Genomic DNA, 14,677 nt, shown 5'->3' on the forward strand with positions numbered 1-14,677 from the left:
CTTGTTTATTAATTTTTCTAAAGGACTCAAATTACTAAGAACGCTGCTAAGAATATGATTAATGAGGTGAGTAGAAGTAAGTAAAGCATCGGACCAAAATCTTTTTGGAACATTAGATTGAAATAATATAGAGCGAGTAACCTCAAGAAGATGACAATTTTTCCTTTCCGTTGTACCATTTTGGGTTGGGGTATGAACACAAGAGGTTTGATGCATTATACCTTTTGTTTTGAGAAAAGAGGAAAAAAATTTATTGACATATTCAGTACCGTTGTCAGTTCTAAATAATTTTATTGAAGCTTGAAATTGGTTTTCAATAAAAGAAACGAACTCTAAAAATTTTGAAAATACTTCTAATTTATCGTGTAGTAAAAAAATCCATGTGCCTCTTGAAAAATTATCTATGAATGAAACATAATATTTAAAATTATTATAAGAAGTAGTAGGTGCTTGACCCCAAACATCATAATGAATTAACTCAAAATGAGCTTTAGATATACTATTTGAATTGTGAAATGAAATTCAGGCTTGTTTAGCAAAATGACATACATCGCAGTCTAAAAAATCAAACTTCGATTGAAATAATTTTCTAAGTACATACTTTGATGGATGTCCTAAACGACGATGCCATAGAAAATCATAATTATTCTTGAAATGTAAAGCATAACTAGAAAGTTTAATATTGTAAAGGTTATTTTCAAGTCTTCTTCTACCAATCGTGATCCCGATCGACATTTCTTGAAAAACAACATCAACGTTAGAAAAATGCGCAAAAAGGAATTGAAATTAGAAGAATGCGCAAAACTACATGGGTCCACTTGATTAGTGGACTTCTCTTGTCGGGTTTTCATGAAATTAGAGAATTGGAGAAAGAGCTTTAAGTTGTCTGGATCCACATCATGTATTTTATTATGATTAGGCTTTGGAGTATTCATTTCTGCTTGGGTCTGCTTGTTTAAAGGGAGAGCCCAATCTGAGGAACTCTCCACCTTAAAGACGTTAGAGGCCTTGTCTTCATTTGACCCAACCAAATTCCAGTCTCTCACTATACTGCATTTCCCATTTCCATGGGTGAGAAATCCTTTTTGACCATTTCCGGTGGTCATTGCTGGTCCTCTCCAAATCGATGAAAAGGAGAAAAAAAGATTCAGATAGCCACTAGGGCTTGGAGAAAATAGAAGAAATAATTTGAGAATAATAAATGAGACAGTGATAAAGAGAATCTGAGTCTCGAGAGATTATATTGTCATTCTTCGCCAATCCGATGAAGAAAGTGGAAAACAAAAGATTTAGAGAGCCACTTGGGCTTGGTGAAAATAGAAGATTTAAGGTCGGAGTTTCAAGAGATTAGATTGAGTTGGATCAATCGTGCTCTGATACCATGTAAAAAAAGAAAATACAGAAAGATCTTTTTATTATTGTAGCAAAATATATTTTTTGTATTTACACATAAGAGACTATTAATAGGCAATTAAGAATTAACCGTTAAACACAAACTTTTCAGCTTCTTATTTATTAAGCTTGTTACGAATTGACTAATAAATATAAACTCGTATATTACATATTTTTAACATTTTCGATAAAACTTTAAATCCTATATGGATCTAAAAGTTGGATTCGTATATGTTTATATATACATTTTGAAAATCATTGTTAGTATAATGTTTGAGTGATTTTGATAGAAGGACAAAATGATTTTTGTTTTTTATTCTATCTTCTTATGGGAACCTTTTCTTATGGACCTCCTCTATTTTTACGCCTTTGAAAAATTGAGTCTCGTGTGTGTTTGTCATTTTCAAACCTTTCTGGTACGAGCTTGGCTCCATCTTACAATGAACACATGATTGTTATTAACATAGTATAGGGATAGAAAAATGATTTTGTATTTTTATAATTTATTTAAAATCGATTAATTTCAGAACAAGAATACCCGCAATGTTTTGAGAAGAGTAATTAAAATTCTACTAATATAAACATAATAAAGAATAAAAGATAACTCATCAAGTGGTTTAATTTGCTAAAGAGACTTGCTTAAAGATTAAAATATATCTTAGATTTGATTCAATTAAGAAATAAGCTTTGATAGAAAAAAAAAATATATATTCAAAACAAAAAGTAAAAACCTTAGAGCATCATAATTCCAAAATATCAAGGTCTCCACTATTAGTGAAATAATGAAAAGGATCAAACTATCCAGCTCTTTTCACATTTCATTTTTTATTTTTTATTTTCGTTACATACATTCTTCAACATAAACGTTGTATCATTGACATGTTGAAGAAAATCCCGGACCTCCATACAAGATAAATGTTTGAAGCGAGGATCCCGGCCTGTTTTTTGTAAATGTTAAGTCATAGCATGCTGGTTTCGATATTGTTTTTACCAAGTATCCTGGATCTCTTGGAATTAAACCATGATCAAGAACTTTTAAGGAACGAATGTAACATGATTTACCAAAGCCTTTATTTGGGAATTCACCACTACCCATTTGAGTAGTTGTGTGGTGGCCATAATTTCTTTGATTCACAATCTCCCCACCCCATTGGACAAGATTAGCATTGTTTCTTAAGTCGGTAAAGATAACCGTAGGCCAATACCCTAATATAATACCCTGCACTTGAAGCCACCATTTATCTCCGTCCTACAATAAATTTCATATTTTACACAAAACCCATGCTAAAAGTTCGAAGAAGTTTGAAATCACGGGTCATACCTTGAATACGTTAATTGATATCTCCCTCAATTTTCCACCATGTATCGAAATTCGTGATATTGGCAAGTCTAATGAATATTTTCTATTTGTTTGGACGAATCCTTGGCAATTAAGATTGTAGCAACCTTTGGTTTTATACCCATCGCTCTAATTTAAAACAATAGAAAAGTCAGCAATCGTAAATTTGAGCTTGAATTTAAATTAAATGAACTACACACTTCATTTAGTACTTGAGCTTTCTTATATTATATAAAAATAAATTAATATAATGTTGATAGAAGTAAGTAACTTACCGTCCAATATATGAAGAGTCTTGTTTTTCTATCATTGTAAATTGGACTGACCTTGAATATATATGAAAAATTAAGGAAAGATAAAGTCAAACTCTACATTTATTTGTTTAATAAAACTTCACAAATCACATTTATTTCTTACCATCCATCCCACTTCAATGCTGTTCATGTTTTTGTAAAAATCTTGTTGATCATAACTTGTAATAATCCACATTTGAGATAAGCTTATCTCGTTATTTTCTATCCTAGGGTTCCATAAATTAAATACCCCACTGGCTCCATAGTAAGAAGATCCTTGATCACTTACTATAGCATACTTGAAAAAAGAAAGAAGAATAAACATTATTAAAATTAGGGTTGAAACAAAGCAAAAGCCAATCCAATTCAAACTCAACTAAATAAAAACTTAACTTATTAATTTTGACCTTCTAAAAGTTTAAGTTGAGTTGGGTTCTATATATACATAATACATACCTCGTGTCCGTTATCTTGGTTAAGACTTTGATTAATTTGGTGCCGCGTAATGAAAGAAGACTTCTTTGGGTAAATATTGTCGGAGCTTTTATTTCTTCTTATAGGGATGGTGCCTTGGGGACATTCCCCATTTTTGTGCCAATCTTGAAGCATATCTAATGTTAAATTTGAATCCAATTTCTTTCCAAAAGGATAGTAACTAGGTTCCATCTATCATTGTCACACAATTAATTTCAAATGACTAATTACAAAACATTTAATCAATTATATCTAAATTTGTTGATTATATACTACAAACATAAACTACCTGTAAATCTTTGATTAGGGGATGGTCAAATGCTGGTTGTTTATAAATATCAACACAGTCAATTGTTTCATCATCATCAATCTGCAAATAACATTTCCATCAATTATCAGAAAAAGTTATATATATATATATATATATATATATATATATATATATATATAAATATATTGAATTGATTATGCAAATTAAATCATATCTAACCTTTATTGTTTTTATAGTCCCTTTTGGCTTCAAATCCAATGATCCTTCGGTTGAGTTGTGGCTAGAAACATGATATATGAATTGAAATGCAACAAATAGAACTGATAACATTGGCCACTTACTTTCATTTTTCTTTAAAGCCATTCGAAAATTGTTTGAAAAGAACTAATTCTTTTAGTGAAAGTTATATATGGTAGGAAAAAATCTATCATCCGAGTAGCAATGGTTAATTATTTTTTAAAAATTTAATATTTATTGATTAAATATTTATTTTTTCTCTCTTCTTTTTTTTATTAATTAATTAATATATGTTTTTTTTCTTTTCTTTTGTCTATTTTTTTATTAATTAATTAATTTATTTATTTCTTTTTATTATTTTGCTTTTATTATTTTATTAGTTTTTATTATTTTTTTCTTTAATTTTGTTTCTTTTTATATCAACTTAAATTATTTTAAAATTAGGTGGAGACTAATACATGAATATTGTAATGTATAAAGTAGTTCAATGTTTTAATACTCTAATATTTTTATATTTTACTTAAGTATTTTTATTAAATAATTACTTGAACAATCTATTTTCAAGAAATTTTATTTGTAGTGCAAACTATTTTTCACAAGTTGAACACATATTATGTATTAGTCATATTTATAAAAATTAGAGTAAAAATCAAAGGTGATGACAAATGAATATATTGTTCTATAAACTAACTAATTAAATAGTATAGTAAATATTTAACTAATTTATACATCACAATATTCAAGTATTAATCTCTAAAAGAGATTAAATAATTTTAAAATAATCTAGGTTGATACAGTAAGAAACAATGTAGTAGAAAAAATAAAAATAAAAATAAAATAATCAAAAAACAAAAGAAGATAGTAAAAGGAGATAAATGAATTTATTAATTATTTAGTAAAAAACAAAGAATAAACAAAAGAAAATAGTAAAAAGAGATAAATCGATTAATTAATTAATATAAAAAAAAAAGAAAAAAAAATATTAAATTATTAAATATTATTTTAAAAAAAATAAACATATTTAATAATAGAGATTAAATGAGCTAATTTTTAATAGTATTTGATTTAAATGATCTTTTATTAGTTCATAAATTTAACTAAGTTAAGTTAGTATAGATCTACATATTACATATCTATAAATATAGATGAGCATATTGTAACTCTTTTTTGTTGATAAATATTAAGTACTTAATTAATATAACTTTTTTAATTAATAAAAATTAATTTCTTATAAAAATAAAATCAAATAAGAAAATGTATATATGTTAACACCACATTTATTACTTATTCTAAATTAATTAAGTATAATTCTATTTCTAAAAGATTTCTTTACGGATGATATCAATTAAATAGTTACCTAACATTTTCTTTTATATATCAGAAATCTTTATTAATATATTATTCCTATTAGAGATTATTGTATATTCTATACTAAATAAACTAGTATTCATTCCGTTCTGTGTACAGATAAAAATATAAACAAAATATTATATATATATATATATATATATATATATATATATATATATATATATATATATATATAATATTTTAAATAAAAATAATATTTGAACTGTTTTTAATTTGTATTAAATTCAATTCAAATTTAATGTTTATTTATAATTTTAAATTCATTATATAAAGTTTAAAAAATATCTAAAATATAATTTTAATAAACATTTTTTTATTTCAGTCTTTTTAATTAATAAAATATAATATATTTGATTTTTTTTTTTAAATTTGCATCAATTCTAAAATATTATTTCAAGTATATAATTTCGAGAAATGATTAGGTGAGAGAATTTGGTGAGGGAATGACTTGGCATAATCTTATAAGCTGAAAAAATCAAATAATTTCTCTCTTTTCTCTCTTTCCTCCCACTTTTACATTTTCCAACAATGAATGTGATGTTAGTCATTCCCTCACCAAATTCCCTCTCTCTATCACTCCTTTATAATTTCTTATTTTGATTTTATAATAATAATAATAATAATATATCACTTTCAAAACTTAACATTTAGTTAAATTTATAATTTTAATACTAAAAAAATGCATAAGTCCTCCATTTACCAATGTTCTTGCACCCACATAATAAAGGATTTGGTCTTAATTATGAAATGTTAACACTTTAACTACTAAACCAACTTATGATTGTTGAAATAATTTTATAATTTTGTATATAAGACACATTGAGTACATATTTTAAAATTATTGTAAATTTTTTGTTGTTGGTTTTATCTTGTTTTTTATGTTTTCCATGTGTATCACAACATTCCCAACCTTCAATATATATAACATTTTTAATTTTATTTTAACCATTTCAAGTTTATGAGCGGGTCAACCCACGATCCGACCAAAGTATATACATTTACTTTCACATATATATCCAAATTAACCACAGCTCTCGATCCGGCATATATGTGAGAGTAAATGGATACTTAGATCGGAATGTGTGTTGACCCGTCCATAAACTTAAAATGGTTAAAAATAAAATTAAAAATTTTATATTTATGTTTCAAACTTGCAACCTAAAAAAACAAGTATAACCCTTTAACCAACTAAGCTAACAACACTTTATATTTCAAATTCAATACCAAATTTGATGAACGCTGAACATTTTAATAATATAATTTCAACTTTGTAATTAATTAATCTAAATATAATGAGGCTTAATTTTAAAGGTGTTCAGATTGTCGAATCAAGAGTTGTGGTTAATTTAGATGTATATGTGAGAGTAAATGGATATTTGGGTCGGATTGTGGGTTGACCCGCCCCATAAACTTAAAACGGTTAAAAATAAAATAAAATAAATTATATATGTATGCTTTAAACTTGCAACATAACAAAATATGTACAACTCTTTAACCAAGTGTGATTGGGATGTGATTTATATAGGGATAATAGGTCGGTATCAATTGAAAGTGGTTAAACAAATATAAATCAAATATTTGATTAACCAAAGTGTGAGGTCACGATGCTATATTAAAAAATATGAATCAAATATTTGATTGACAAAGTGAAAGTGTAAGGTCACGAGATGAGAGGTTCATTCGGAAAAAATATGTGAGAAGATAAATTGTTTTACCGAATTGAATAAAATGTGGAATGAGAGCGTTCTATTTTTTATTATAATATATTATTCGTGATTTATTAAGAATTTTAAACATTGAACACACATTATTAAGGTTATCTAAATTTATTTTGTTTTTATTTTTATCTGTTTACATTAGGTCACTTGTGTAAATGTGAACACTTTAACCATTAGGCCACTTGTGATTTTTGAATTTAATTTAAAATTTTATGTATATATAAATATTTAATCCTTGTTAATTAATATAATAGATAAAATATATAATGAATAAAAGAAAATTAATTAATTAATTATATAAATAATAAATATACATAGAATAATATGAAAAAAAAAATTTATATAAAATTAATGATAAAATATATTATATATAGATTTTAAGAGTGAGAAACTTAATATTAATTTGTAATCCTTATTAATTAATAATAGATAAAATATATAATAAATAAAAGAAAATTAATTAATTAATTATATATATAAATAATAAATATGCATAAAAGGATAATATGAAAAAAGTATTTATATAAAATTAATGATAAAATATACTATATATAGATTTTAGGAGTGAGAAACGCTTAATATTAATTTTTAAATAAATTAATAATTTAATAATTTTTATTTTATTAAAAAATATATAAACTTTTGTGTAAGAAAATATGAAATATATATATATATATGGGAAAATAAATAATTATTAGTGTTACAAAACTTAAATTAATTAGTAAAGATATATTATAAATATGAGAGATATTATAAATATAAGAGAGAAATGAATATAAAAGAGAAATTTATAATTTTATTTTAAGTTTAATAAATCATTTAAACGTTATTATATATTATATATAATATTATTATGTATATTATAAATATATATATATATAATATTAAATATAAGTTTATATAAAATTATTGAAGAAAAATAATATATAATTAAGAAAGAAAATTAGTAAAATAAAATAAAAATTAATAAGAAAAAGATAAATTAATAATTATGGTATGAGATATAAATTAGTAATTATGAATATGAATTATGATAATAGAGAGAAATTATTATAAAATATAATAAGAATGTATGAGGTGTGGTGAGACCTACATTTTATTTATTAAGTATCATTAAATATATATATATATATATATATATATAAATAATCAAACAATATCAACTCTTTTCACCTCTCATCTTCTATTTTTTTATTTATTTCGTAGTTCATCTACATGTTGGCGAAAATCCTGGACCTCCATAGAAGATATGTGTTTCAAATGATGATCCCTTGTTCTTCGTAAGTGTTAAGTCATAGCAGGTAGGTTTCGATAATTTTTTTATCAAGTATCCTGGATCTCTCGGAATAAAACCAGCATCGAGAACTTTTAAGTTACTAATGAAACATGATTTACCAAATCCTTTATTTGGGAATTCACCACTACCCATTTGAGTAGTCGTATGGTGACCATTTTTTCTTTGATTCACGATCTCCCCACCCCAATCGACAATATTAGCATTGTTCTTTAAATCCGTAAATATATTTACCGGCCAGTACCCTATTATTGAACCTTGCAGTTGCAACCACCATTTATTTCCTGTTTTGTCCTACAATAATTTCATATCCTCATTATTAACCATTTTATACGACACCCATATTCTAAAAATATGATTGTTACAAATTCGAAAATGCATGAAATCATCGATCATACCTTGAATATATTAATTGATAGCTGCATCGATTGTCCACCATATATGGACATTGGTGATAAGGGCATGCCAAAGGAAAACTTTCTATTTGTTTGGACAAAACCCTTGCAATTAAGATCATAGCAACCAGTTGTTTTGTATGCATCTCTCTAATTTAAAACAATAGAAAATTCAACAATTAATTGTAAATTTCATTGAGTCCTTGAGCTTTCTTATATTATATAAAAATAAATTAATATAATGTTGATAGAAGTAAGGAACTTACCGTCCAATATATGAAGATTCTTGTATGCTTATCATGGTAATTAATTGGATTGACCTTGAATATATATGAAAAAGGAAAGATAAGTCACAAACTACATTTATTGGTTTAATAAAACTTCACAAATTACATCACATATACATTCTTACCATCCATCCAACTTCAATAGTATTGAGATTTTTGTAATAGTCTTTATAACTTGTGACAACCCATATTTGGGACAAGCTAAACTCGTTATCTTCTGTCTTAGGATTCCATACATTAAATATTCCACTGGCTCCGTGGTAAGAAGATCCTCCGTTACTTACTACAGCATACTGGAAGAAGAAATAATTAAAATATTTATTAGAAACTCAACCTAAATACAAACTATAATGATTTGAATAAAGTATATCCATTAAAAATAAGCGGTTCCAGTAAAAGTTTGTTTCACGGATACAAAATTAAGTTATATATATAACGCAAATTTAACTATCAATTAAAAAATTGCATTAAAAGTTAAGTTGAGTTCTACATATACATACCTCATGTTTCATTCCATTCAAATGACTTTGATTGATTTGTCGCCGCATGATGGAAGAAGGTTTTTTGGGGTAAAGATGATCAAAATTTGTATTTCTTCTTATGGGTATTGTAGCTTCTGGACAATCTCCATTTTTGTGCCAATCTTGAAGCATTTCTATTGTCAAATTTGAATTGAAATTGTTTCCAAAAGGATAGTCACTAGGTTCCATCTATCATAGACTCATAGTAACACAATATATAAACAAAACTAATTTGAAAAGACTAAATTATAAGTCGTCACTGTATAAGAGAAATATAAAATACCTGTAAATCATTGATTAGAGAATTGACAAGTGATGGTTGTTTTTGTATTTCAACACAGTCGATTATTTCACCATTATCCGTCTGCGAATAAAATTAAGATCAATTGTTAGAAAAAAAAAATTAGACATATATATATAATATATATGTTGAATTGTTATTCAAATCATAACTAACCTCTATTGTTTTGATAATCCCTTCTTGCTTCAAGTCCCGTGATCCTTTGGTTGCCTCCTGGCTAGAAACATGATATATGAATTGAAATACTATCAAGAGAACTAATAACCAATTACTTTCATGTTTCTTAAAAGCCATTAAAAAAATTATCCTGTAATATTGAACTACTATTTCTTTAGTGAAATAGTATATATATATATATATATATATATATATATATATATATATATATATATATATATATATATATATATATATATATATATATATATATATATATATATATATATATATATATATATATATATATATATATATATATATATATATATATATATATATATATATATATATATGGTATATGGATCTAGATTCAGATGTTAAATGTTCAGACCAAATTTATTATATACTTTTTCTAAATTAACTAATTATTTCTATTTTCACATTCTAAAAAAGATTAACTAAATATTTTCCTTGAAATTTTAAATGAAAAATGTTCATATTTTGGTAACTAAATATTTTCTTTGAAACTTTAAAGTAAAAAATAAATATAATTTCTTTATATATTAAATATCTTTATTAGTTTATTATTCTCTATTCATAATATATATATATATATGATTTTTTTTAACATAAGAAGTTAGATTACATATGTTGAAATCTTATTATATTGGTTGTAGATTTCACTAGTAACGACAACAGAAATTGTTGACAACAGTTGTAACATCACTCATCGTTGCTAAAAACGTCATCCCTAAGAGTTATTGAGTATCAACGACGGCGCAGTGCCGTCGCTGCTAGTTAATAATATCAGCAACGGCAGATTCCCATTCGTCGTCACTAATATTGTTAACTATTAGTTACGGAAAATCTTCATTCGCCGTCGCTGATATTGTTAATTACCATTGACGACATATCTCCATTCGTTGTCGCTAATAGTTAACAATATCAGCAACGATTGATCCTCATTCGCCGTCATTGATAATACTTGCTTTCTTGGGATTTTGGCACATTTTTGACCGAGAGAAACATGTTTCATATCTTGTTCAATTACGATTAACAAAAAGATCATTTTTAAATAAAACCAATTCGTATTAATACAAAAATCTCAAATCATATTAATACAAAAATGTCAATCAATGTATATACTACTACTGATCTAGAGGGGCATCCTAGACATAATCATAGCGATCTACGCCTATAGAACATCTTATTTTGTAGAATCTCTTCCATCACATGTTTAGATGACTCGCGCATCTGCTCCACCTGATCCCGCAATGTCCTATTCTCCTCGCACAATGCTTGTGTCTCTTCACGGTGTGATACCCGTGAATACTTGCTGACACTCGAGAAAAAGCATCACGTTGAACCACTCGGAATGTCGTTGGATGTACTATAGATCCCACCCCGATCACCCTCCAATGTCCTTGTACTCTAAAAGCAGCCTCAAACATTTCAAAAAATGTCATCTCAGGGTTTTCTAGAAGTCGCTCGCGCATAAGAGCCTACAACCCTTTACAACACTATTAGAAATTTTAAACTTAGACATGCAAACTAAAACGATAGAAAGAATTAGAACTTACCACTTTATCCTGAACTTCCGGAAAAAACACGGGAGTTAGATCCTCGGCAGTTCCACTCTTTCTATGAGTCTCTAGAAAGAGATCTGCATAACTAGGGGTGTCCAGTAGCCCTCTCCTATATTAATAACATAGATAGTAAGTTAGATATTATAAAATTTTAATAATCTAATTAAAGTGCTAAAATATATATACCATACGTCGCTCCACTTGTGTAAATGGTATGTTGTCGGCGTTGTGGGTGTATTTGACATTGGCTCTGTTGCAGACATTGGTTGCACTCTTCATCTATAATTATAAGTTAGTTGTTAGTTGTTAGTTAATAGTCGATTAAACGTATAATGAATTAAAAATGACTATTATACCTTAAATTCATTTGTGAAGTAGTGATGGTTCAGCAGAAAATTCCAATCTAAGTGGTTAAATTCACTAAGAGGGTTTACTCGGATTAGCTAGTCGTTTCTCCGATGCGGCATGATGCAATCATTGTGGTTCTTTCATCTCCACCTATCCAGGGCCGACCCCAAGAGTTGGGAGGCCCCATGCAAATTCAAATTTTGTGGCTCCATAAAATTAAAATAAGTTTAATAATTGTATATTTTATAAAAAAAAATATTAAATATACAAATTAAATATATAACAATATTAACTAACTAGTGTAAAAAAAATTCAAAATGTATATAAAAAATATTAATATTAATATATGTCAATTAACTAGTATTAGATTCAACAAAAATACTCCTTACATTTTTTGAGGCAAAATTTTCAATTAAGTCATTATGCTCAAACTTTCTAAACACTCTTTTTCGGATGATATCATAACTAATACATTTATCATATATTGTGGTGTATGATGTCTCTATAATGAAAAAAATATAATAAATATTTTAAAATAAGGAGAGATTATGGAGATAAACATAAGAATAAGAACAAATAAAAAAAATTAATTTAAGAGCATTAAAATATAACCTCAAAGATTATTTTCACAATTATGGATTTATGATAAAAAAAATTAAATTATTAAAGATAGAAAACTTCTAAAATATAAACAATATAATTATGGTTAATGATATAAAAGGGCAACAATAAGAATAAATAAAAATTAGCCTAATATTAAGGATAAAAAATAATAAAATATTTACTAGAGAGAAAAAATTAATATATTATTATATTAGATATAATATGGAGAGAGAGAAAATTATTATATTATATATAATAGAGAGAGAAATAAGTCATATATATATTATACAATTATTGTATGGAGAGAAAAGAAATATATTATTATATATAATATGGGGAGAAAAAATTAACATATTATAAGGAAATAAATATAAAATAAATAAATAAATATAAAAGATTATAATATTATATGTGTAAAATATATATTTTATAATATATAATTAATAATAGAAAAAACAATATTATAAACTAAAAATTTGGGAAATTTGGGGCCCTATGGATTGCCCTCTGGTCAGGCTTGCACCTATCACATATTTACTTCACATGTGACATCGATCTAGCTCGGTAGGTGTCAATGAGATGGGACACGACCTCGAATGAATCCTAAAAAATAACATGTTTTAGGATTATAAAATCTTCTAATTATAGGATAACACGTTAAATATTATCAAACTCACGGTGATCGACTGTCATATATGATTTAATTAGGCATGTGATAAATCATATCAATGTACTAGACAATATGGCACCACCATCGGATCCCTAATAATGGTGCTAATATGCCTAGATTAGTAGGTGGTGTCATCACAATTTGGTTTTCCATCCACTTCTCTAAACTCTAATCGCATCTTCTCTCAGTTGGTAGTTTCCTAATAGTAGTATTTTTATTCTTCCCCAGTCATTTCCTCCTCAATAAAGACCTTGCAGAATAACAATGAAACAAAATTTGTTAAAATTTATATAATCATTTAAATATCACGTATAAATTGTAATTAACTACTTCTCTTGGTCTCCTTTGTGTTGGCTTCTACGTACTCCTTGGGAATGGTGGAATATGGATCCTCTAGTCCCTAATTGTTCGGAAGTGATCCCATAAAGGCTAGAGGATCATCGTATAGTACATCATCGTTACGAGCTTGAAGCTTATATATTTGTCTTGATAGGTCTCATAGTGTACCCATCCCTTAGGTGCCATGATATCTGTTACAAAAATAAAGTTAAAATTTAATAGAGATGATCATATTCTATTTGACCCAATTAACCTTGGATGCTCGAATAATGGAGATTTATCTTTGTGACAATTTTCCATCAAGGTCTAGATATCATATACATAGCGTAAAAAACCTACTTGACTTTCCATTACAAACGGATCATGAATCCGAGTTCTCAATGCCATATTCACATTTAAATTTACAAACTCATGCTTATCTACTTTTATACCACGGTCCTTGGAATGTACATCGAATCTTCTATACTTGAAAAGATGTACTTAGTTACCACTAAAATACTGAACTTCTATGGTATTTGTGAGTACTCTATAGTAATTTATCATATCGGCTTCATTATTGCCAATTACTAAGACAACACTATTTTGCGTGGTTAACCCTTTGTCATGCTTCTCGGTGTTAAACTTGTACACATTTATTTTATAAGAGTTATACTTTTTAGCATAAATTGTTGGGCCACTCCCAAGAATCTTTAGACTCAAAATTTGATCAGATTCATAATTCAATTACCCCACTTTCGTCTTGAAAAACTTATGTGAAGTTTATCGCGTTCAAGATTAGAAATATTGAGTCTCGCTGCGTAGGTCAACTCTTGCGTAAATTCGCTGTATATAATGAAATTAATTGTAATTACTTAATTACAAAATTCACACTTAGTCATAATTAGCTTTTGAACTCTTACTTATAATATTGTTCGGCTTCGAGATAATTTTTCAAAATATATACGTGAGCACGCTCTCGATCACCCGGTTTTATGTGTAAAGTGTTTCAAACGATAAATCTTCTATTGTCAAGAATATAGTTAAAGTTGGTTGTTTCAATGTCTCTATTGACTTGCGATCTTCTAAATATTGAGCACATA

At 26.6% G+C, this 14,677-nt stretch overlaps 2 protein-coding genes across 2 annotated transcripts; both read right to left on the reverse strand.

Moving 5' to 3' along the window:
* Positions 1–2,263: 2,263 nt before the first annotated feature.
* On the reverse strand, positions 2,264–4,132 carry LOC124944980. The gene is made up of 6 exons (XM_047485333.1): positions 3,989–4,132; positions 3,788–3,868; positions 3,481–3,690; positions 3,149–3,322; positions 2,714–2,860; positions 2,264–2,641 (listed from the first exon to the last, which is right to left on the reverse strand). The coding sequence occupies exons 1-6, from the start codon at positions 4,130–4,132 to the stop codon at positions 2,264–2,266; spliced, it is 1,134 nt and encodes a 377-aa protein (XP_047341289.1).
* Positions 4,133–8,302: 4,170 nt separating this feature from the next.
* LOC124944983 lies at positions 8,303–11,901 on the reverse strand. Its single transcript, XM_047485338.1, has 10 exons — positions 11,825–11,901; positions 11,633–11,747; positions 11,316–11,554; positions 10,050–10,110; positions 9,876–9,956; positions 9,572–9,781; positions 9,197–9,364; positions 9,051–9,104; positions 8,788–8,934; positions 8,303–8,683 (listed from the first exon to the last, which is right to left on the reverse strand). Exons 1-10 carry the CDS (start codon positions 11,899–11,901, stop codon positions 8,303–8,305), a joined length of 1,533 nt encoding a protein of 510 aa, XP_047341294.1.
* Between the last annotated feature and the right edge of the window lie 2,776 nt (positions 11,902–14,677).

Source organism: Impatiens glandulifera, chromosome 7, assembly GCF_907164915.1.
Source record: "Impatiens glandulifera chromosome 7, dImpGla2.1, whole genome shotgun sequence".
Taxonomy (NCBI): Eukaryota; Viridiplantae; Streptophyta; class Magnoliopsida; order Ericales; family Balsaminaceae; genus Impatiens; species Impatiens glandulifera.